Source organism: Emericellopsis atlantica, assembly GCF_019669845.1.
Source record: "Emericellopsis atlantica unplaced genomic scaffold F5Z01scaffold_1, whole genome shotgun sequence".
In the NCBI taxonomy this organism is placed as follows: Eukaryota; Fungi; Ascomycota; class Sordariomycetes; order Hypocreales; family Bionectriaceae; genus Emericellopsis; species Emericellopsis atlantica.
The window spans coordinates 214,586-237,811 of record NW_025764703.1 but is presented as its reverse complement, the minus strand read 5'-3'; the positions used below and the strand labels follow the sequence as shown (position 1 = coordinate 237,811).

Genomic DNA, 23,226 nt, shown 5'->3' with positions numbered 1-23,226 from the left:
ATACCAGCTGCAACTACCGCGCCCAATCTCATCCGATACACAACATCAAGATGCCTCTCATCAACCCAGTGCAGAGCAATCCCAAGGATTCGACCGAGGAGTGGATGAACAAGCTCATGGGAAAGACCATCTCAGACTCCGAGTCGAGCGCCACCGTGAGTTGCTGGAAGGAAATGTCCGTATGAAATGTACTCACAGTGGCTAGGCCTTCTCCAAAAAGGATCTGCCGGAGGGTCATCGCGTCGTTGGCCCCAACACGAGGACGACGAGGGACATCAACCCAGACCGGCTGACGATTAGCACCGACGAGCAGGGCATTGTCACCAATGTTGGCTTCAACTGAGTACGGCAGGCACTGAGAGTGGAGGAGAGATAATAATAAGAGTATACTGGTTACCTATTGAGCAATCGATCCCACGCCACTTTCTGCTTTCCTCTTGACGAGTTCAAAGCCCAGACTGCCGCGACCAGGGCAAATTGCTTACGCGTTGAATCATCATCCAAGGCCATCGACTTCTACTTGCCTTATTCGGCCCATGACGAGCATGCATGCGTTGCAGATCCCACCGAGCGTGTTGCCAAGTCGTGGATCCTGGTGCACTTTTGCGAAATCCATCAAGGGACAGACAGTCGCCTGACAAACAAACGCCATTGCAACGCATCGACCTGCTCGATAACAACTTCCCGTCGACCTCGAATAAGCCCCGCGTAGGAAAGACTGCAGGAAGGGCCCCGCGAACAGATCCTCTCCCTGCTGACCGCAGTCGCTGTCATATGCAGATCTCATTGCCTTTGGCGCCTGGCGATATCGGGAAGGTTGACGGTGGGATCGGCAGTCGACGTGGCTTGCATTAGGAAGGCTTGTGATCGCCCGGCTGCACGTGCACCTTGTTTATCACAAATGTCCGAATGGGAGACTGAAAATGATCTGCAGTGTTTGCAGATGGTTGTGCTTGAGGGGCCAGACAGTTCCTTGGGTGATATTCTATGCTATGGCAGACACAACACAGCAACATGAACAAAAGCTTCTTTTCGAGAAACCTTGGATCCTAGCGTGAGATTCGTTAATAGCCGGCTGACAGCTGCAGCTAGGACGTACCATTGCACCATGGATTCGCAACTGCCGCTCCCCAACACCTTATGATGTGGGCCGAGATAAGCTTATTTTGTAGCTTCGAAAAAATTCCCATCAAAGGTCCCATCGACTTGCAGGAGAGCGGTGCCTGAGCTCACATATGCATGCCTATCATATGGGTACGGCTGTCGGGCCACGACGTGAATGGAAGGACATTTTGCTGAAGCATTCAGCTGCGGCGAAGAAGATGCAAGCTGCTCCGCCGGCTTCTTAGTCTTGTCCACATTAGGGAGTTGAGAGCAAAGCTTCATGCATGACAAGGTTAATGCAGCATCCATGGGCGGATCGACATGAAGGAGACTGACTGCGACCGACGTTGGCTTGAGAACTGTCACTTCTGAATATAAAATCAAGGGGATGTCGCTGTTCAACGACCTGTCCTTCTCGACTATCCATCCATCCATCGAGCCAATAATACCCTCAGCATCCTCCCCAAACCACGTCCATCACAATGGTTTCCAAGCTCGCCCTCGCCGCCGCCGCGCTGTCCACCTTCACTGGTGTCTCGGCTGTCCCCGTGCCCCAGACCCTCCAGGAGATTGTGGGCGGTGAGCCCGCTGCCCAAGGCGAGTTTCCCTACATCGTCTCTCTGCAGCGCTCTGGGAGCCACTCCTGCGGCGGTGCTCTCCTCAACGCCGACACTGTCGTCACGGCCGCCCATTGCTCCGTCAACGTCAATGTCGGCATCCTGTCTGTTACCGCCGGCACCAACGTAAGTCATCCCGAGCGGTACACTTGCCCAGGATGAGTGAGGCTGACATCCATTATAGACCTGGTCTTCTGGTGGCACTGAGGTCGGTGTCTCTAGCATCGCCGTCCACCCCCAGTACGACGACTCCTCGCTCGACAACGACGTCGCCATCTGGAAGCTGTCCCAGCCCATCGATGCAGGCAGCGGCATCGGCTACGTGAGCCTGCCGTCCTCTGGCTCCGACCCCGCCGCGGGATCCTCTACCACCATCGCTGGCTGGGGCGCCACCCGCGAAGGCGGTGCCAGCAGCTCGCAGCTGCTCAAGGTCTCCGTGCCCGTCGTCGACCGCGACGAGTGCAACTCGGCGTACGGCGGCGACATTACCGACGCCATGTTCTGCGCTGGTCTGCCCGAGGGTGGCAAGGATGCCTGCCAGGGTGACTCTGGCGGTCCCATTGTCGATAACTCGGGTGCCCTGATTGGTGTTGTCTCCTGGGGCCAGGGCTGCGCTCGCCCTGGCTACCCTGGCGTCTACACCCGCATCGCCAACTTTATCTCGTTCATCAACAGCAATGCGTAAAGGATTGCTGATGTGATATGGGGCGGGGTTGTTCACTGTATATACTTTGAGGAAGTTAGCATGGGGTTTCCTTTTGAACTCGGCAACGGACCACGTTAGATGTCATGAATGATCTGGATGATGATAGATTGAATGTATCTTTTTGGATACATGAGTTCTTGAACTAACGCTGTGAATTATTCACGCCATTTTGTGAAATCAGGTGGGGAGAGTTTTGTGCATGCTTTCGGAGTCAGTGAGGTCGGGCACCACAGACATAGCAGTGACAGCACTCGATCCTTACATGCACCCGTCGACAAGAAACTCACAAGGCTATATACTTTCCGACTCTCGGGTGTACCAAAGACTATGGTGCAAGACATTTAGAAGCTCATTGCTAACACATAGTCTTGGTTCCATGAGACCAAGCATACTAGTTACCAACCCCCTGATTCAGCTGAACGCCTACCCTATACCATAGCAAATATGGATATCTGGGTCACTAATGAAGTGAATCAAAACGATTCCCCCAAAACATAAGCTCGAGAGTGTGCGAAGCATGAGATCGCATCTTTGTATATGCGGTTCAAACCATTCAGAAGTTTCTAATGAGGCCCTTGACAATCCCCATGAATGCATACGTTCAAACGTGATGGGTAACCCGGGTCACTCACATGCGGCGACCAATTGACTGCCTCAACACGGTAAGTCCAGCTGTACTTCGAGTCTACCACAGAACGGTCAACTCAGCACACATTTCAAGAATTGAGAAGTCGCGTTTCATTACATCCAGAGCGTGGCATTTGCCATTTATGGTCCATGGTCCATCGATACAACGTATCCTGGTCCTGGATCCACCCCGCCAGTCCGCTCGCTCATCCGCTAATGCGAGTCATGCCTGTCGCCGACCAGCCCAGCGAGCTAGTAGATCTAAGACATATTAATGATTAATGAATCATACGCACGGCCGAAACCATTGATGAGCCACGCGAGGAGCTGCTGGCTTTGGTTGGCACGTCACGCCATCTTCGAGATTCATCAAGAGTATCCTCGCCACGCTAATGCTTCAAGTCAAGACGGCGGAAACAGCAGCATGCTGTGGATGGGATAGTATATGTAAGATCTACGCTAACAAGCCCATCATCACGACCCTGAAGGCCGTTTGAGCCAACGGGCTCAGCGCAAGCATTCCACATTCTTCGGACTGTCGTCCGCAAATTCATCCCAGCCCACGATGGTAGTTTCATTCATCTCCAGCACGCAAACTCGGGAAGTTCCATCAGTCCGCCACCCCAATTCAGCTCTCTCTATCCCCGGCTCGCATTCGAGAATCACCGCGGAGCAGGGGTCATTAGCCGCCTAGACAGGGGGCGCCCAGCGTTCACACGTGCGGTGGCCTCGGCCACGCGATGCGATTCCCAGGGTGTGTCTGGCGGAGAGAACCTCGATATTAGAGTGCACAACCAACACGCAGCTCGCAGTCTCGGCGCATGGCTTCCCATTTGGGGGCTGAAAAACACGCAGTCTCCAATCCTCCCTTTCCTTCTTTCCATTCCGTCGACGCCTCCTCAACTTTCACATACCCAGTACACAGTCTCGGTTGCGGAATAGTGCCGGACGCTCTGCGTGTTATTCCCCGCCAGCATCATGAAGGTCATCATCGCGGGCGCAACAGGCACGGCCGGCCGAGGCATTACGCAAGTCTGCCTGGCCGATCCCCGCGTGACGAAAATCCTCATCCTCACACGCCGCCAACCAAGCAAAGAGGTGGCCTCCCACGACAAGGTCGAGGTCATTATCCACGAGGACTTCTCCACATGGCCCTCGTCGGTGCTCGAGAAGCTCGAGGGCGCGGAAGCGTGTCTCTGGTCCGTCCCTCACCCGCGCGACGGTCGTGACAGATTGCTAACGAAAGAATCAGGGCTGTCGGCGGGCGCGTGGACCAGTTTGGCAATGATGCGGCCCTCGCGCGCAAAGTAGGCGTAGACTACACCCTGGCAGCCGCAAAGGCGATGCGCAACCATCTCGTCGCGCATTTACCCACAGATCTGCCCCTCAAGCAACCATTTCGCTTCGTTCTTTGCAGCGGCATGCTGGCCGAGTGGGACCAGGAGCGCAAGCTGTGGTTCCTCAACGACACGCGCAAGATCAAGGGCGCTGTCGAGAAGGGCCTCTGCGAATTGGCCGACGAGGAGGGGTACCAAGATTTCGAGGTGTTCATCGCGCGACCTAGTTATCTGCTGGCGCCCGAGGCGTCGCTGTTGATGAAGATGGCGAGTCCGTTTGTGTTTGGCATCAAAACGCAGCAGGTCGGGAGGGCGATGCTGAAGATGGCGGCAGATGGCTGGGAGGACAGGATTGTTCTGACATACCAACTGCAGAAGATGTGATTTTAGCAACGCGATACCTATTTGCTGCAAGTTTGTCTTCCGCGGGTCAGACGGGTGAGGTGTGGGCGCTTTTATGCCGTTAGTCGCCCTTATTCTAGCAGCTAGGTGGACAAACTCACCTCGTCGGCGACAATCGAGCAAGGAAGTTTCGAAGCCCCCGCCAGATCAATGTGGCCCATCGGTACGGGCGTGCCACAACATTCCACTCAAGGTACTTCTTCCAAACTTCTGAAGTCCTGGGCAGCGTTGGGCCTGCTGTCTCGACGACCGAGTCCCCAGGGTTGACCACTGCTTGTGGGGGGTTGCACACAGCTTGGGAATCTTGGACCTTAGCTAATTCGATCATGGTTTTCGATTCGCACTTGTAGAACTTGTGCTCATAGCCTAGTTGGAATGGGCAGAACTGGACACCGGCCCCTGAGACCGATTCGGCAGCATCCTCATGAGGCTCGCGTTGGTTGCGACCTTCATCCGCGCACGGGAGGGGAGGTGAGTGACAGCCAGCAAGAGACTCATGCAGAGGCGGTTCCTTCAATCTTGCAGATGTGGAGCGATGCGTACTCCCTTCCAAAGGCACCCCTTCGCCAACGAGTGACGACCTAGTCTGCCTTGCTGTCTCGTTGGGGAGCAAATCTTCATCATCGTATATCGTCCCGCTCCCCCAGCTGCCGCCCCATTCTCTTACACCAACATAAGCAAGTGGAAGCGTATCAGGGGAATCATGATTGTTGGTCGGGGCAACACGCGTAAAGCCTACAGCTCGGGTTGGAGACCGTGAGTGTTTTCTGTTCGCGATGGATGCTGCGACATCGACCACGGTAGTCATTGGAGCTTCTTGAGAAGCGCAGCCGTCGTTGCTGGTGTCAACTGGGACTGATCTGTCCTCTACTCTCTCTCCTTCGCTTCGGGGAACTTCACGGGCTTCCGTTACTCGAGATCCCTGTGTCTGAACGTCTTCGCAGGTCGCAACCTGCTCGCACTCTTCCGTTGTCGTCGCCATATCTGCTGTTGACTGAAGCTTATGGATGTAGAAATTCAAGATGTAAAGATTTTCTAGAGATTGATTGTGCAGATTGGAACCGAACTTAATTCTCAATTCTTTCACTACTAAAGAGGCCTTGCCTGTCCCAAACCTTAGAAGTAGTATAGGCCTGAGGGCGTTGCATTATACCAGGCTTAGAATGTTAAATCATGCACACACATATTCTGGCTGCTACTACTCCCCAGCCGAGAGTATCACTGCGTATATGTGTGAGATCTCGCTGCCATGACGAAGGCCTCCTCCTGTGATGCATTGCCCCCTTGATCCCCAACGGGAAGCCGCTGTGTCCTCACCAGCGAATCTAACGCACAACTACCCGCAAAGGCTAATGCCGGGGTCATTATTTCCTTTGCTAGATTTAAACTCGCCTGGCATCACGACAAGCCTCCCCCTAAGTCACGGGGTACAGGGCATCGTCAGCCTCAAAAGCCCTGCCCATCTGAACCGTTTCCCCTTTAAGTTCAGGCCAAGGCGATCAAAATGTCCAGCACAGAAGTAATTTTTGCTCCAGATATTTAAGGCCACCTATCGTGTCCCCAAAATGCCGTATCGGTAGAGAAAAAACTCACTTTCTAGCAATCTCCATCACCACGTTCTCTTTAACACCAACCTCCAGAGACCAATACGGCCTCACAATCTTCCCTCCCCAAACAACAGAAGCCATCGTTCGTTAGCCTGACAGAAGGCTTACTCACAATGATTCCCCCTTCCACGAAGAACATCCAGACCGAGAAGAGGGCCACGGCACCCAACTCCAACGTCAAGCACGACGCCCCCAAGATGGTGGTACAGCAGCCGTCCAACCAGCCCGATCAGGGTCGCCGCCTCAGACATGCAAAGCAAGCGCTCGGCCAGCAACGTGTGTCGAAGCACACCAAGGGCCGGCTCGCACTGCAGTCCGCCAAGACAGGACCACCGTCGATGCCCCATCCAAAGGTCCATCACATCGAGACCCCTACGTCCCACCCCAACCGCCACAGAGAAGTCGAGGTATGCGATGTTATCGCTGCAGTTCTTATCGTCATGGCGATCGTTTTCATCGGTATGCTTCTCAAGGGCTGGTGGGATAGGTGGATTGGCCGACGCGTCGTGGACGTCGAGCAGGCCGTTCCTATGAGGACCAGGAACAAGTCGAGAAACACGGAGCCAGAGGATCTGGATGACAATTTTTATGGCGCCTACTCCGACTTGTCTGACTATTGAATCAGTGTGGACGTCAAAGGGAAAATGCTGGCATAGCACTCCCTACAACACGTTAGTTAAGTGGTCGCGCTCGTCAGTGGTCACGAGCATATTGGTTTTCGTCGGGAGCCGACTCGGTCGCGACGTCTTTTCATTGACCGAGATCGAAATCAACGCGCATAAAAAAAGAAAAAGAAAAAGAAATAGGAAAAACAAGAGTCTCCTTATCAGGTTGTCGCCGCGAAATCAGCATGAAATCAGTGGACGAACGTCACCATTAACGTGGCCGGGCAGTTCGTCCGTGTCCTCGGCCGACTCGGTGGCCGAATGTGGGGCACAACTTCCCAATCGAGCAATAAACGGATGACGCCCACACACAAGAGGTTGGAACAGGGCGACTCGATGCGAAAACAGTTACAAAGCAGCGTTGTGATCTAGACACTCTAATCATATATTGAAATTTGAATCAACATATGGCTCCGGAAGTGAAATGAGTGGGTGGGTGCGCTGGCAGCGACTACACATATATAGTCCCAACATGACACCGTTCCTACACCAGTGACTGCCATCTTCCTCCAGCACAGAACAATTCATACACCTTCCACCGAGACTCCTCTACCCATCTCACCAATGTCTTCCAAACTTCACTCCCAAGCGAAATGGGAGACCTCATTCCCAGGCTTCCTCCACAGACAACTCATTGCTCGTCTCCCCGCTACTCCCCCATCAACAAACTTCGCCAACAAAACAGCAGTCGTCTCAGGATCCAACACTGGTCTTGGCTACGAACTTGCCCGCCAGATGCTGTCACTCCAACTGTTTCATCTCATCCTCGCCGTTCGCTCACAGTCAAAAGGCGAAAACGCCGCCCAAGCCTTGCGCAAGGAGTTCCCCAATGCCACTGTGGAGGTCATGATCTTGGACATGACCGATCCCTCGTCGGTCGTGCAGTTCGCCAAGGACTGCGAGAAGCTACAGCATCTGGACATTGCCATTCTCAACGCAGGCGTCCAGCTCGTCACATATGCTCAGGCGGAAAAGACCAAGCACGAATTGTCGTTACAGGTCAATTACTTGTCCACCGTACTACTCACCTCTCTGCTGGTGCCCATTCTCACCACGAAAAGACGAGGTCGTGACCCAGCACGGCTGACGGTGGTGGGGAGTGACACCATGTACTGGGCGAAACTACCAGCGTCCCTGTGGGATCTCGATTCTCCCACGGCAGATGCCAGCGAACAATACATGAAGACCAAGCTTCTCCTACAGCAAGGCATTACGAGACTCGCCGAGAGCGTTGACCGGAATTATGTCATCCTCAACGTGGCCAATCCTGGGTTCTGCAAGGGCACCAACATGGGGACAAGCGCTGCCGAGGGCATTGGCGCGTTGCTGTTCGGGCTGTTCAAGAAGGCCGTAGGGCGCAGTATACAGGATGGTGCAAAGGCCAATCTGCTCGCTGTGCTGGCTGGGGAAGAGTCGCATGGCAGCTTTGTGAGTGAGGGCGTGATCAAGCCGTGGCCAGATTGCATGTACACTAGCACAGGACGAGCGGCGGGTGAGAAGATCTGGGATCAGACTGTGGAAGAGCTGGGGTTGACATTGGGGTCCAAGCGCTGATACGGGTGAGAAGTTTGTAGAAGGTTTGAGAAAGAACAAGGAATAAGGAATGAGGATAACATTTCCACGATCATTCGCAGAATAAATCCCACCTAAAAGCATCTGTTCAGGGTCCTCCCGCGTCTGGTGGAGCACTTTCCAGGGGCTACAGCGAGTCACAGCGCCCGTGTCGTTAATGGTCAGCTGCAAGTTTCCGCTGCCCCGCCACTGTAATTCCCCCGCCCCCTCCACACCCCCTCAAGCTTCCAGCTTCCATCAAGCGATGGGCTGATTCCATCATTGCGTCGCGAACACAGCTTCATCTCTCCTCCTCATTTCTCTCAAGACACTTCCCAACTTCCGCTCTACCTGAGAAGCACACCCGACATGCCCTCCAAGCAGAAGATACCGCCCAATTCCTCCAAGACACATGCCTCACCACACGAGGCCGCGCCCGACCTGCGCATACTGCACTACAACGATGTCTACCACGTCGATCCGTCCAGCGCCGAGCCAGTGGGCGGCTTTGCGCGCTTCATGAGCCTCATCAAGGACTACCAGTCGGGGAAACAGTTCAAAGATCAGCCCGAGCTTCTGACCTTCTTCTCTGGTGACGTCTTCAACCCCAGCCTGGAAAGTACGGTCACCAAAGGGCGGCACATGGTACCGGTGCTTAACACGATTGGGACTGACTGCGCCTGTGTGGGAGTTAGTATTACTGCACCCATGTCTCCTCTGTGTGATGGTCCAGAGCTGACCAATTCTAGAACCACGACTTTGATTTTGGCGTCCGACAGTTCGAGAACCTCGCCTCCAAGACGAACTTTCCCTGGCTTCTCGCCAACGTCCTCGACCCAGCTCTAGGCACCGACGTCCCCCTGGGCAACGCGAAACGCACACACATGCTCACTTCCTCGAATGGCTTCAAAATCGGTCTCATTGGCCTTGGCGAGCGCGAGTGGCTGGCGACCATCAACAGCCTGCCACCGAACCTGATCTACAAATCCGCAAGCGAAACGGCCAAGGAGCTGGTGCCCGGACTGCGGGAGCAAGGTGCCGATATTGTCATCTGTCTCAGTCACCAACGCGAACCGAATGACAATAAGCTTGCAGAGAAGACGGATGGGTTGATGGACATTATACTCGGAGGACACGACCACCACTACTCACATTCCTTGATCAAAGGCACCCACGTTCTTCGATCGGGTTCCGACTTTCAGCAGATGAGCTACATTCAAGCATGGAGGAACGACGCCGGACGATGGGACTTTGATATTACCAGGAGAGACGTGACGTCGGAGATCCCAGAAGACCCTGCTGCTGTCAAATTGGTCGGCCAATTGACGTCCAAGCTAAAACAACCATTGTCGAAGCCATTGGGTTGGACGGCGACGCCTCTCGACGCTCGCTTCAGCACAGTGCGGATGAAAGAGTCCAACATGGGTAATTTCGTCTGTGATGTGATGCGCCAGCATCATGGCGCCGACTGTACCATCATGGCGTCCGGGACCATCCGAGGAGGACAGATCTATCCGCCTGGCGCGATCCGGATCAAGGATATCACGACGTGTTTCCCCTTTGAAGATCCGGTTGTGCTATTGAGGGTGACGGGACAAATGATCTGGGATGCGCTGGAGAACGGCGTGTGGCTGTATCCCGCGCTAGAAGGGAGATTTCCTCAGGTGTCGGGAATCGAATTCGAGTTTGATCCCAGGAGGGAAAGCGGCTCAAGGATCTTGTCACTGAAGATCAATGGCGAGGAGTGGGAGAAGGACAGGAAGTACAAGCTCGCGACGAGGGGGTACATGGGCAGAGGAAAGGGTGAGTGGTTCTCGCGTAGTACTGCGGGAACATGCTAACAACGCGCAGATGGCTACATGTCTCTCCTCGTTCAATCCGAGGGTGGCCAAGCGGAGGAAATTATCGACGAAGAGAGCGGCATTCTCATCTCCACCATGCTTCGCCAGTACTTCACAGGCCTTCGCACCGTCGGGCAGTGGAAGAACCTGCCCGACCACTGGCGCGACGTGGCCACGAGCGAATGCACACCGCTCAGTCCCGTCATCACCAACACATCCGCGAGCGACGAGTCGGAGAAAGCACGCCCACCGGTGCGGAATCCAGCAGAGCAGGTCGCGGCCCCTGAATCGGGAGACGAGTGGACGAAGTTCCTTCAGTCGAGAATCGGACTTAGCAAGGCGCCGGTGAACGACGACGCGGACTCGGACAGCGAGGATGATGACCCGGATGCTGTAGACGACGACAAGATGGACTTTGAAGTCCTGCTCATGCGGAAGTTCTTTGCGCGATGGGCTAGAAAGGCGGGTCTCAAGGAGAGCGCGTGCGATCCCAACGTGGACCTTGCTATGAGTGTGGACTGGGCACGCACGATTGCGCCAGTGTTGGAGGGGAGGATCAAAATGGTGCCATGATGGATGAGTTATATAACGAACATGTATGATTTGCATAGCATTTGGCCTATGAGCGAGGCGCTGGGACCATTGAAGACATTTATCTCATTCACCGGTATCTATCATGACCTGCCAACTACTTGGTTAGTATCACTGTGTCCGTCCTACATGCATGTCATGCACGGACGTGTCGCTACTGCGCATCGACGGTTTGTCTACGGCTCTGGATGACCAGGGAGCAGGGAGAGGAGCACGAGGCTCCTCGATTGTTACCAACTGTTCTGCCTAAGGCAGTTGTGTCCTAATGTGAATCCACGTTAGCCAGATTTCCAAAGTGACCCCAACCCTTAGCCCCCTACTCTGCCAACTTCTCCTCCGTGTCTGCTGTGTACGAGGATTGAGATATGTATGATTCTCTTTTTTATAAAGCGGCCGTGCCTCGCGATTCATATGGCATCGCCAGCACCAAAAGGCCTGCGGCAATAAAGAGCGCTCCGGATGTATAGACAGGTGCCGACGTCTCCAGATCTGCAAACATAGCAATGATGGGCTAAGCCTGCGTTAGTAAAGGTTCAAAGTGTCTCACAAAAAGAAACGTACTGCCATGACGCCAAAGATGCGGTTGCACGTTGCGGTCAACGCGTTGCCTGTGCCTCTCTGCGGGGTCGGAAACAGCTCGGGCGTGTATCCGTAGAGAACAGCGTACATCATGCTGCTCGTAAAGTTGAACGCGCAGTTCCATCCTAGCAAATCTGTCGAAGAGTGCGCAATGGTCGAGCAGTAGAGAAAGACACCTGTCAAAGCCGTCGAGCCAAACAGTGCGCCCTTGCGACCGACATGGGGCAACTCGACGAGAACGCCGCCAAGCAGCGCACCAGGCACGCCGAGGGTGGCAATGATGAGGTTGTTGCGGTAAGTGATGTACGTGCTCCCGTCACCAAACTCGACGCCCCGGGTGGCTTGGATATACGGCAAAAAGGCGTTGTACAGGGGGTATCCGAGGCCGATGAGCGCCCAGACGGCCATGATCAGGCCGGTGCTGAGGGCCAGCTTGCGCGTGGAAAAGAGCGCCCTGATCTGGTTCGAGTTGACCTTGTCGAGGTGGCGCTTGAGCGTCGTGCGCACGTCTGTGTTGCGGACGTAGCCTGGTGGCTCGCAGGCCTTGAGATCCTCCACGGACAGCTCGGACGTTGTGCCGTTGCGACGCGCGACCTCGTGGACGACGCGGACGGCGTCCTCGTCACGGCCTTTGCTCATGAGGTACTTGGGCGACTCGAAGATGGTGAAGAGCACGAAGCGGATGAAGAACATGAGCAGCGTCAGGCCCCCCATGGCAATAATAAAATAGCGCCAGCCCATGTTCTGGCTCCTGGTGCACGTGTCCGCGTCCTGCTGGCACGTCAAGTTCCCCAGCAACGGCCACGCGATCAGGTTCGTGACCACCTGCGCCAGCGCCCAGTCCACCGACAGCACCGTCAAGAGATACTGGTGCGAGCCGGGCAGGAACTCGAGGAAGATGGCCGAGTCGACGGGCAGGTTGCCGCCGACGCCAAAGGACCAGAGGGCAGCAAAGGCACAAGCCGCCCCAAAGTTGGGCGAGCCAGCCGCCACGAGACCCCAGACCGCCGTCAGGCCCAACGTCAGGTTGAAGCCCCATTTGCGCCCAAAGATGTCGCAGCCGAACCCCCAAAAGGCCGCCCCGATGAGCAGGCCAATGTTCTGCGAGAGGGTGAAGACCTCGGGGCGCGCAGGGTTAAATTCGTTGGCAATGGGTGTGAGGGCGAGGGAGGTGACAATCGGCCAGAGGTTGTCGGCGGCCCAGCCGAAGCCAACTACGATGAAGAGCTGCCACTGGTACCAGCCCATGCCAATGTCTTGGATCTGGATCTCGTTAGTTTGCCTTGTGTCTGTGAGACAGCAGGTCGTGGATGTGACGCACTGCGCGGTTCAACACACGTGCTTTGGCGTCGTACACGGGATCCAGCACGCCCGCTGGTATGATCGCAGAATCCTCAACACCAGAGACCGGCGCGACAGGGCCATGCTCGCCCTTGGGGTCGTACGTGGGCGGCGTCCCCTTGGGATCGTCGTCAGCGCCCATGATGTCGTCGTCCGTGAGTCGTCGCGGGGTATCGTCAAAGGTCGAATAGCGCAGAGACATTGGATGGATGGGGACGGGGCAGTCGCAGCGAGCGTGTCGCTGGACAATGCGCTTCTTCAAGTACTTGGATGAGGAGCGATGGAAGCGGGAGATCGGCGCCTAGCTGTTGGCTCGCTCCACAGTTCTGAAGATCCTTCGCCCCCTGTTCCGCGAGAGGCAAGAGAAGTATTACTCTATAGAAGATGGAATGAGCGAGATGCTTACTGTGAGAGCTGCGACATGTCGGGGTTCGATGACGCGATCTCCGCGGCTTGCATGGAATCGAGATTTGCGCGCACGCCGCCTGAGCTTTGGATCTTATCGGTTCCTTCGCGGATGCCCCGAAATGACTGCATTTCCATCGCATGTTCGTCCTGGATGGTCCTAAATATTGCATGTGCACGCTGTTTATTTGGCTGTGTATCATATTAAGCTTTGACACCGTTGGAGGCGGCCAACGTTAAATCTTGTGTTTGTGGATGCGACTTTGACCTACCCTATCATGCTCTCTCGTCGTTCTATTTCCGCACTTCCGACGCATGTGATGTTCTACTGCTTTGTTGAGCGACAATTGGCTGGAGGGACCAATTTTGATGACGAGCCAGGATTATACTACACGCTGGTCGATATATGTTGTAGATTAAATACCTTACGTGGCATGACATAAAATTGGTTGGCTAACTATTATGACTGGAACTACACAAAAGCGATGGAGTGAGCGCATAGTTCATATAATTCTGATTATTAATATCGAAAGTAGAAGTAGTAAGATATTTCAGATTGAATTGAGAGCAATGCTTATAACAATCAGAAGAGCGGACTTGGTGGACACTAGTTGCTGTCAGGTCAAGTTAAGCGGATGTAGTTTTAAATACTTCAAGTTGCAGCTCTTTCACGCCTAGCCATCAACTCATGACAAAGGCTAGATACAGTGCTTCAAGTTCTTAGATTGTTCTGTCTGGCCACTGATACGAACATCTGCATCGACCCAAGGGTTGGAAACACGAATGTCTCTACCTCGCTCACTATGTTCCAATCCGGGCGGAAATGTCACACACCACGTACACCTGCCCACACGAGCCGACTTCCTCGCAGAACATAAAATAGATCAACATGCGTCTCGCTCCCAGGTGCTGCAATTGGCAGTCAGGCTCAGTTCCCGCGCTCCATCATCTGTGCGGAAATCAGTTGGGGCCTCAAAGACTTCTATGAGCTTTCGTGGGCTAGGGGCGTGTCCCAGCTGCATGAGACCTGTAATCGTTCTGGCGACGTTGTCCACATCAAGCTCACAGAAGGGGACTGTGGGGGGCGTAATCACTAGGGTACAAACTTGAAACCGTGCCCGGGAGCGAAAGAATCGCGAAACCCCAGCACGCCACCCTCATGCTCAAAAGCCCCGCGTAGTACCTCGGTCATCCGTGTAAGCTCGCTTGACTCCAGTTCAGCAGGCATATACCCAGCCCTCAACACCGTCGACAGCAATCAGGACGTCTCAAAATAAGTAAGTAGAAGGGAATGCACTTGGGATGACTCCTGTGTTCTGGCCCGTGGAAAGTCTAACAGCTATCCTAAGGTAGGCTTCCGACTCTTCGTCCCAGGTTGATGAGTGTATCAGGTATGCCGCTGTGGATGAGGGTGAGCCCAACACGAAGCCTCCCTTCTCGTGATTCGATATTGTCTTAAGGTCGATCTTGCCTATGAAGGACTCAAGGGAGCGGAGGACCGTCATGCGCTGTGATCCGTATCGACTTTCTGGTCGAATCTCGACATATCACCCTGGTAAACCTTCCTTAGGGGAGCTCTGCCGTCGGAATCGAAGACCAAGAAACCAGCATCATCCTCTTGCTCAAGCAACTCAAGCATTGCAGGCACGCTGATCTCAAAGCCAACGTAATTGGTTGTCGCGACATCGCAGCTGGACAAATGTGAACCGACTGTCCATTACCATCCTCCCGGGCTGGACTTTGTGCACAAAACGTATTCAAAGCACTCGGGTTATATCCACTGCTTTGTTCCGTTCACCTCCTTCGCCACGAGAGCCGCCCAGGCTGTATCGTAGGGTGCAGCACCCATAGTGGCGAAGCCTGTCTCGCGATCATTGTACTGCAACGCTCGCTGCATCAGCGACTTGACGAGAGACTTGACTTCTCCCATTTCGGATGATTTCTCTTCTGATGACGATTGCACTGAACCATGAACTGAAGACTATGGTACGGCCTAAGGTGTGGTATAATCTATTTTCGGGCTAGCGGAGTCCGGACCAGACATGCTACACGTTGCATACCATATACAGATGTCCTTTTGACCTCTATATCTGGTGATTTCCATACATTCCTCACCTTGCATTCCGACAGTCGTCCCGTCTATCTCTTAGCAAGCTTCCCTCCGCAGCAACGTCCGGCTCACACGGACGTCATTCGGCGCTCGGGAAAGCAAATTTCCTATTTGGGCAATGCAGGGTTCGGCATCCGTGGCCTGGGCCCTGCACGTTCTGGGAGTCAAAACGGACCTCATGTTGAGCTTCTTTTTGAAAATCTAGGCGGAGATAGCGGGCCCCTGAGTTGACTAGCTATTACACGGGAGCATTAGTTCTGAATGCAGGGTTTCGAGTGCACAGAGACAGGCGGCTTGCCCTTGTTGGGCTGCATCCAGACCTCAACAGCACGAGCCAGTCAGACAGTCACCAGCGTGACCAGCACGAGCCATGTGAGTCCATGACTCCATCCTTGCCGTCAAAATTCGTCGACGAGCCGCTCCGGGTCTCGTAGTACGCCAATAGCTGCGGTGGATAATCTGTTTTAGCCATAATTTCACGCCTGTTGACGAGGTCTCAAGGCGATACAAACGATGGACAAATGAGCAGCCACTTTTCCCAACCTGACGGAGCGGGAGCAGGCTCAGGGCCTGGTTCTTTCCCATGTCACTTTGACACTGCTATGCTGGCGTTACTTCTATTTCCTGACCGCGCGCACGTTGCGGAATATCCCCAGAGCTGGCAAGCACCCGGTTTGTCTCAGGTGTCTCTTTGACCTTGGCCTTGCCGATGCCAAGCGGGAGTTCAAGGAGAATGTACTGAAGATGCGATGGAAGCCAAGGAGACATGCTGAGACAGCGAACAGAACAGGGGATCCTATGTTCAAGGTGCAGGCTCTCAACGAGGAGCCATTGGTCTTGAGTCCCTCATACATCGAGGAAGTCAACAAAAGTGTCCGCAAGGGAACACTCAACGTGACAGATGGGCTATCAGAGAGGCTCATGGGACCTTACCCCAAGCCAATGTGGTCTTCAATAGCGACATGCATATCGAGGTGTGCAAAAGTCCGCTGTCCCAGAATCTGCCAAGCTCGCATCGCCCCTTCACGAAGATGCCGAGTACTGGATCAAGCAGCGCATTCTTAGTGAGGGTCATTTCAAATTGAATGTCCACGATCGCTGCGCCGCACTAATACGACGTAGTTGTGGTCGCCCAAACACTGCGACACTTCCACCCTCATGGTCGTCCTTTTATCTCGCCATTTCTAGACAGCAAGTAGAAGCCAGACAAACACTTGTGGGTTGCCCAAAAGGCATTCGTGGTTAGTTCATGGAGCGAGTGAAGCAGCAGGAGAGCGGCCAGAAATTCGGCAACAGTGATAAGCCCGTCGACGTGATCCAATGGATCGTCAACGCGACAAGGGGCAACGACAGGAGCTGACTCAAGGTCGACTCATCCATCAGGGAATCTCAACAACTGAACCAGACTGTACTGAGCAAGTTATGAGAACGACGAGGGAGAACATGCCTTCATCGACCAAAGCTGACAATCATACACTCACCCTCAGTGGCCTTCAACCGCAAGCTAGCAAAGCCTCTCAAGTTCACAGACGAGACGGCTCTCCGCCACTTCTTCCAGAACTGCCCATTCCCCGCAAAAAGGTCGTGTCCGTAGGTCATAAGCTGCAGGTAGTCTCCCGCTCATCCTCTGAGCAATTCGCTAACCAAATGTGGCACCCCGAATGCTGTTTCAATCCAAGTTCTCCAAAATTTGAATACGGGGTATCCAAGGACGGAGTACGATCCCATGACTTGTGGCGCTGTGAACTCCTAAAACCTGCAAGGCGGGTTGTTCGAGAGTACGCCTTGTATTCTGCCAATACCAGTAAAGAGCCTCATGCGGAATGGGGATATCCCGTACTCTCGGAGTACGTGCTATAGGTCCTTCAATATTCATCGATTGCTAGGTAGCATTGAGGTCGGTGTTGGCCGTAAGAAGCAGTGGTCTGGCTAACCATCTGGCTGTGTTTCCAAACTCGTGGTTGAAAACGCCAGCACATTGCACCCAAAAATGGTCACCCTAGACCGGTCGATTTGATCCAAGTTTCCCCGGCTTAATGGCAGATTTTGCCCTTCAGCCGCAATCATCAAGATAGATTCATGAGAATTGTTTGATGAACATGATGGAAAGGAGGTACTCTTCCGGCGTCTCTGTAGAACCATTGACCATCAGTCCTGGTCTTTCTTTGTTCTTTAACGGAATGGATCGAATCAATGGACCCGATGCGGGCCTTGAGGGAATAAAGACGTGTGATGATGAGCCTACCTTACAGCGGGGCTAGGCTCGATTGAGATTCTGCCGTTAGCGGTGAAAAGGTAACACCGGAAGGGTGAGAACCTGAAATTAGTGAGACCGGAGGTAAACGACCCGGAACATAGGAAATTAGAGAGGAAGGCTCTAAGAGGATAGGATCATACGATCAAGAACGCATAAATAGAGCCTCAACGGCTATCTCTTTTGTAATAATATAAGGCACTTGAACAACCTTCTCCATAGCGTATCATAGTTATGAGCCCGGGAGGTGACTATCACCTGTAACTTACACTACACTTTAGATACATACTTTATCTGCTCCTATACACATTCCTTCATACTATTCAAATCCCTTCTTCTACACTATAAGCACTATAGACGAATTAACCTTATCGAAATCTCTTAAGCTAAGCGTTCTAGCGTATTAGAACGAGTGGTACTCATCTCTCCGAGCACACGCCAGGGATGTCGGCATCTAGCAGCGAATCGACCCTAATCGGCTAGATATAGCCAGCGACAACCCTTTTATAGTTAATAAGCGCTTAGCGCAAATAACTAAGGAAAAAAGTGCTCCTAAGAACGCTCGAGAGCGGCAGCTAGACTATATCGAAGCTCTTATCTAAGGATCGACCTATAGCTTCCCCAAGGAAGATAAGGCGATCAGAAAATAGATAAGGGTGACGATAGACCCCGCTGTCTACGAGAACGTTTAGGAAGAGCTAGAGAGTAACCTAACCACCCGTCGCATGCTCCGAACCCTTAGAAAGAGATTTACGGCTAGCGCAACCCAAACTCGAGAGGAAGCTCGACGAGAATACCATAAAGCGCTGCAAAGCGCTCGACGGGCTAATCAAAGCGTAGAAAAATGGTATTTGACTTGGATAACCGCCTTGAACCGAGCAAAGAACGCTAAGTTAACCGAAATTAAGGGCAACCAAGGAATCGCTGATTTCTTAGATATAATTAGTGCTCGGTATGCTCTTGATTAGGCTACTCGAAAGCGCGAAGAGATCTTTGAAGTAGAGGTTAAAGGCAGGGAACTCAGCCAAACACTCGAGATCTATATATCTTAGTTCCTCGCAATCACGCGCAACGCTCCGCAGACCAAGAAGCCCCAAGCACACGCCATACTAGGGCAAATCCCCAGTGAGCCGGCGGAGTAATTACCGCCTCTTAAATATCTATGTATAAGGCTAGGGACTAACTTCAAGCACAAACACAGCCCTAAGGAATACGTGACCCTAGAATACGCTATCACAGGCCAACGAGCAGAGGATTGCAAGATCAGAATCTCGAAGAGCTAGATTAAGAATATTCGGCAGCGCTACGAAGATAATAATTTCGCGTCGCTTCGTGCAAAGCTCGAAAAGAGTAGATAGCGCAAAACACCTACTAAACCAAATACTCTAACGAGTAACGGAAATTAGCCAGCCGGTGATATTATAGCCGCTATCGTCGATAATCACTAACTTCAGACCGCGGCAATAACGCTCGATAAAGCGGATCCACCTCTGTTACAAAGCACTCTTCTCGATAGCTACGCTTCCCTCTACCTTATCGGGAGCGCGGATCTACTCGACCTAGGAATATTCTATCTAACTTAAGGAGAGGAGGTCTTAGCTAGTATAACGACTTTTTAGATCACTAGCCGAGGCGTTCGCACGCTCTATAAGGTATTAAACACGCCGAGAGGTGCTCGAACGGGTAATTTAAAGCTTTAGGATATAGTAGTTATCGAAGGTTTCCACGTTAATATTATCTCGGAACAACTACTATATAAGACGGGTATCTAGTACTTAAGATACGACTATATACTACGTTATAGCGCACTAAAGAATAGTATAGTAATCGCAAATCTAATAAAGGAGCATAATATTACTTTCCTTGAATATAAGCTAATTTCTCCTTACGAGCATACCTTAGTTAAAACCGCTGCTCTAGTTAGATAAATAGAGCACTACACACGACTATTTAGACCGTTAGTTAACCTACTAAAGCCAAGGGAAGACGACTAGTATCTATGGCACCTTAGGGCAGGCTATCTTAGCAAGGAAGCTCTTGAAGCATTGGTTAAGAATACCCGCGGTGTGATTATCAAAGGAACAGAGCGCCGCGACTATGACGCTTGTGCTATAACGCACGTAACACGAGTGGTCTTAAGGCGCGAATCCGAATAGAGAGCAGCGTCCCTATTTATAAGGGTATTCTAGGACCTCTAGGATTATCCTACAAGCTATAATAACATAGAATGGGTGATAACTCTCAAGGATGATTATAGTAGTGTGATTTACGTGCTATGCCTCCTAAACAAGCATTCAACCACCGTTTTTAATGCTCTGTTCTTCTTTAAGCGCTTTGTTAGACGCTAATTTAGGGTGATGATTAGAGTGTTTAGAATGGATAATAAACGCGCTATAATCGCGATCAAAGGCCTTATAGCGTTCGAAAGATAGACGATCTAAGAAGGCATAGCTACAGAGCGCTCTCTAGCGTATACGAGCGAGCCTAACGGCGGTATAGAGCGCGCTAGGAAGGAGGTCATAGAAAAAAGTATTAAGATACTTAATAGCGCGAATTTACCCACGAACCTCTGGCCAGAGAGCATCACAACCGCAGCCATGCTACTTAACATCACCCTAAAACGCACACTAGGCTAGAAAGCACCGCGCGATAAGCTTAAATCGTGGTTTAAAGAGGCAAACATACTACTAAAGGATATAAGCGTGGATACGCGGCCTAACTAGAATAGTATTTACGCCTATGGCTATAAAGCGTTCCCGCTTATAGTAGATAAGGCAGTAGGGCGCGAGAAGCGTTTGTTTAAGACTAGCCCTAGAGGGCATATCGGATACCTCGTTGGCTATGTTATAACTAACGTGTTCCGAATATAGGTCCCTCGGCTTAAGAAGGTTATCGTAACTAAGGACGTTACGTTTAATAAGCGGTGCTTCTACTAACCTTAGGAGGAAAGTTCGACGGAGCTTCCCGAAGTAACGTTCAATAACGTGATAGTAGAGGAGGATAACGATAACGATCTTTATCTCTTCTAGCATTCCTTACTAAAGAGCCTTACTTATGATTATACTACCGAGCGTTCGATATCGGGGGTGATAGCGCTAGAACTAAAGGAGACTTCCGAATCGTAAGATAAGGAAGGATCTTAAACTCTCGGTTACCTACAAACCCTAGAGAGCATACCAGACCGCGACCCTAATCCACCAGAGTATATAATTATAGACGGAAGAGCTCGTGGTAGTAGTGATCGGACGAATAACGAGAATCCGGATATATAGTATCTCGAAACAAAAAGTCCGCCGGAGTAACTCCTACATACTCCGAGATCGCCTAGAAATATATTAGAGCGGCCGGAGAGGGATTAGAGAGCTCGTCTAGGGGAACCCGAGCCCCGAGAGACGAGCATACTAGAACACCATCCTAAATAAGGCGAATAATCCTAACTAATAAGAGGTGCGCGGAGGAGCACTCGGAAGCGAAAGCCTAGGCTCCTATTCGAATAAATATATACCATGATCTCGAATAACGTCGGAGATACTAGGAAGGAATTGCCTAAGCTACTCTAGGCGCTCGAGTACGAGAAAACGCGCTACCTTACTATACTAGCTATATTCGCCGTAGCTACGACTAAAAAGAGCGCCGCTCGGCTACGCACTAGAACACAAGGGAAGATCTATCGCGACTAACTAGTAAAGGTACTAACGAACTAGAAGGAAGCCTTAGCTCACCCACTGAGCGCTGAATAGCTCGAGGCAGTATTGCTCGAGATAGAATGTGACGGTTGGGTCAGACTAGCTACAGGGTAGGTAGATCTAAGGTCGGTTTATGAACTAAGTATACTAGGATGTCGTTAACTTAAGCGGTCGTGTTATAGTCTATATGCGAGATAGTAGATCTTGCGTAGATAATTGTATTAATAGCTAAGGAGCTAGTAGAGACTAACTATGGTGAAGCTAGGCTTCCTATATACTAAGTGAATATTATATAGTCGACGGTAGTCGACTATTATCTACGAGCGCCTTTCTAGTATAGTCGACTATAGTCGTTAGTCGTCTATAGTCGTCTATTATGCGTGATGTATAAGCGATATATAATAGGAGAGAAAAAGTAAGGGGCACGTAAGAGGCGCATACGGTCGTATATCGGGTCGTAATATAATATCTCCCCTTCCGAGATTCTATCCTAGAATCAATTAAAACCCGTTGGTCGTCCTTCGTAAGTTATGCTCGGTAACTTCCCTCTTTCTTATTATGCCTAACCGTGTATAGAAATGTCTATCTTCTTATAAGAGAACCAACGACTCGTGTCGCGCTATCCTAATTAAAGCTATTTATCTTAACGGTTCTAAGAGCGAGATGCCCTATACTCGTTACTATCGCGCCAAGCGCGTTTGTCGTATGAGCGGTGACTCTCGTCGTTATGCGTTATGTATCGAAATAAAGAAGACCTATAATAGTACTAGCGTGGCGTCGTATCGTGAGTACCGTGCGTGTTTTTTATGCGTATGCTAATCTATATTCTAGTAACGCGTACGGTATCTAAATAAAAGCGGGTAGAAGCGGATTTAGAAAAATCCGAGAGAGAGCTTTAAGAGGCTCTAGGGCGCGTTTAGCGCCTTCGTCGCTAACGAGAATTACTTCGAAGTCGGACTTCGGAGTTAGTATCTCGTGGCATACGTGAGTTAGATAAGGAGGATAGGGTGCGTTCTTAGGAAGAGGCTATCCTGGAGGAGCAATAGGCCGTTGGTCGTGCTTAGGAGTTAGGTGCGTTTGGGATCATCGATTAGAGCGCAATGCCCGATATGTTTCCCTTTGATAATACTATCGTAATAGGTGGCGATAATTCTTAAGGTATCTGGCGGGTTCCTATATATTTTCGCTACTTGCATAGCCCTTCTATTTGATAAGGTATTTGACCTCTCTATCTATCGTTTGTTTATCGATAATTCGTTCTAGTTTATATAGTTCTTCGAGAACTTCTGGTTCGTAGTTTGTTTTTGCGTTTTGTGGTGCTTTCTCGAGTAGTGAAATGTGAAAAACTAAGTGTATCCTCATGCTTGAAGGTAGTGAAAGTTTGTAGTTAGTATTTGAGATAACTTCGTCGATCTTAAATAGTCTAAGTTTTTTGTGGTCGAGCTTCGGTAAAGGTCGAGTTATTATGAAATTTTTGCGTAGTAAGTAGACTATGTCTCCCCTCCGAAAGATCGGTCCCTTCGATCTTTTCTTATTATAGTATTTGGACATTCGTGCACGCACGAATTCGAGTTATTTCTTTATGTGTTCATATAGTAAGCGTAGTTAATCGGCTTCTAGCATTGCTTTTTTAGTAAGAGGTCTATCCCTTGGTGTTTTGCTGCTAAACTCTAGTTCGTATCCGTAGTTTGCATAGAATAGTGAGATCTTAGTTAATTCCGTAGGTGCGCTATTGTAGGCGAGTTAGGCGAGTGGTAACTTCGAGACCTAATCGTCTTGTTCGTAGTTGATATAGTACCGTAG

The 23,226-nt window shown here is 51.5% G+C and overlaps 7 protein-coding genes across 7 annotated transcripts; 5 read left to right on the top strand and 2 right to left on the bottom strand.

Annotated features, from left to right (window-relative positions):
• Positions 1–50: 50 nt before the first annotated feature.
• On the top strand, positions 51–343 carry F5Z01DRAFT_669571 (uncharacterized protein; the record flags this gene model as incomplete). The annotated part of the gene is made up of 2 exons (XM_046264434.1): positions 51–155; positions 206–343. The coding sequence occupies 2 exons, from the start codon at positions 51–53 to the stop codon at positions 341–343; spliced, it is 243 nt and encodes an 80-aa protein (XP_046122754.1).
• A 1,114-nt stretch (positions 344–1,457) lies between these two features.
• F5Z01DRAFT_641513 (trypsin-like cysteine/serine peptidase domain-containing protein) lies at positions 1,458–2,495 on the top strand. Its single transcript, XM_046262584.1, has 2 exons — positions 1,458–1,847; positions 1,906–2,495. Exons 1-2 carry the CDS (start codon positions 1,587–1,589, stop codon positions 2,404–2,406), a joined length of 762 nt encoding a protein of 253 aa, XP_046122753.1. The 5' UTR covers positions 1,458–1,586; the 3' UTR covers positions 2,407–2,495.
• Positions 2,496–3,832: 1,337 nt separating this feature from the next.
• Positions 3,833–4,833, top strand: F5Z01DRAFT_5044 (uncharacterized protein). The gene is made up of 2 exons (XM_046260306.1): positions 3,833–4,253; positions 4,307–4,833. The coding sequence occupies exons 1-2, from the start codon at positions 4,033–4,035 to the stop codon at positions 4,773–4,775; spliced, it is 690 nt and encodes a 229-aa protein (XP_046122752.1). The 5' UTR covers positions 3,833–4,032; the 3' UTR covers positions 4,776–4,833.
• On the bottom strand, positions 4,749–5,919 carry F5Z01DRAFT_5029 (uncharacterized protein). Its single transcript, XM_046260291.1, has one exon. It carries the CDS (start codon positions 5,773–5,775, stop codon positions 4,891–4,893), a length of 885 nt encoding a protein of 294 aa, XP_046122751.1. The 5' UTR covers positions 5,776–5,919; the 3' UTR covers positions 4,749–4,890.
• A 1,539-nt stretch (positions 5,920–7,458) lies between these two features.
• Positions 7,459–8,656, top strand: F5Z01DRAFT_5018 (uncharacterized protein). The gene has a single exon (XM_046260282.1). The coding sequence runs from the start codon at positions 7,630–7,632 to the stop codon at positions 8,617–8,619; it is 990 nt and encodes a 329-aa protein (XP_046122750.1). The 5' UTR covers positions 7,459–7,629; the 3' UTR covers positions 8,620–8,656.
• A 329-nt stretch (positions 8,657–8,985) lies between these two features.
• Positions 8,986–11,416, top strand: F5Z01DRAFT_684749 (5'-nucleotidase; the record flags this gene model as incomplete). Its single annotated transcript, XM_046265948.1, has 3 exons — positions 8,986–9,306; positions 9,366–10,419; positions 10,468–11,416. The coding sequence occupies 3 exons, from the start codon at positions 8,986–8,988 to the stop codon at positions 11,028–11,030; spliced, it is 1,938 nt and encodes a 645-aa protein (XP_046122749.1). The 3' UTR covers positions 11,031–11,416.
• Positions 11,417–11,430: 14 nt separating this feature from the next.
• Positions 11,431–13,110, bottom strand: F5Z01DRAFT_614450 (major facilitator superfamily transporter; the record flags this gene model as incomplete). Its single annotated transcript, XM_046260816.1, has 3 exons — positions 11,431–11,559; positions 11,610–12,890; positions 12,949–13,110. 3 exons carry the CDS (start codon positions 13,108–13,110, stop codon positions 11,431–11,433), a joined length of 1,572 nt encoding a protein of 523 aa, XP_046122748.1.
• Between the last annotated feature and the right edge of the window lie 10,116 nt (positions 13,111–23,226).

Bases quoted from the DNA above. Each gene is read 5' to 3' on its own strand.
- F5Z01DRAFT_641513 (XM_046262584.1), top strand. From the start codon at position 1,587: ATGGTTTCCAAGCTCGCCCTCGCCGCCGCCGCGCTGTCCACCTTCACT. The intron at 1,848-1,905 runs GTAAGTCATCCC...CATCCATTATAG, and splicing joins CTGTTACCGCCGGCACCAAC to ACCTGGTCTTCTGGTGGCAC.
- F5Z01DRAFT_5044 (XM_046260306.1), top strand. From the start codon at position 4,033: ATGAAGGTCATCATCGCGGGCGCAACAGGCACGGCCGGCCGAGGCATT. The intron at 4,254-4,306 runs GTCCGTCCCTCA...CGAAAGAATCAG, and splicing joins GGCGCGGAAGCGTGTCTCTG to GGCTGTCGGCGGGCGCGTGG.
- F5Z01DRAFT_5029 (XM_046260291.1), bottom strand. From the start codon at position 5,775: ATGGCGACGACAACGGAAGAGTGCGAGCAGGTTGCGACCTGCGAAGAC.
- F5Z01DRAFT_5018 (XM_046260282.1), top strand. From the start codon at position 7,630: ATGTCTTCCAAACTTCACTCCCAAGCGAAATGGGAGACCTCATTCCCA.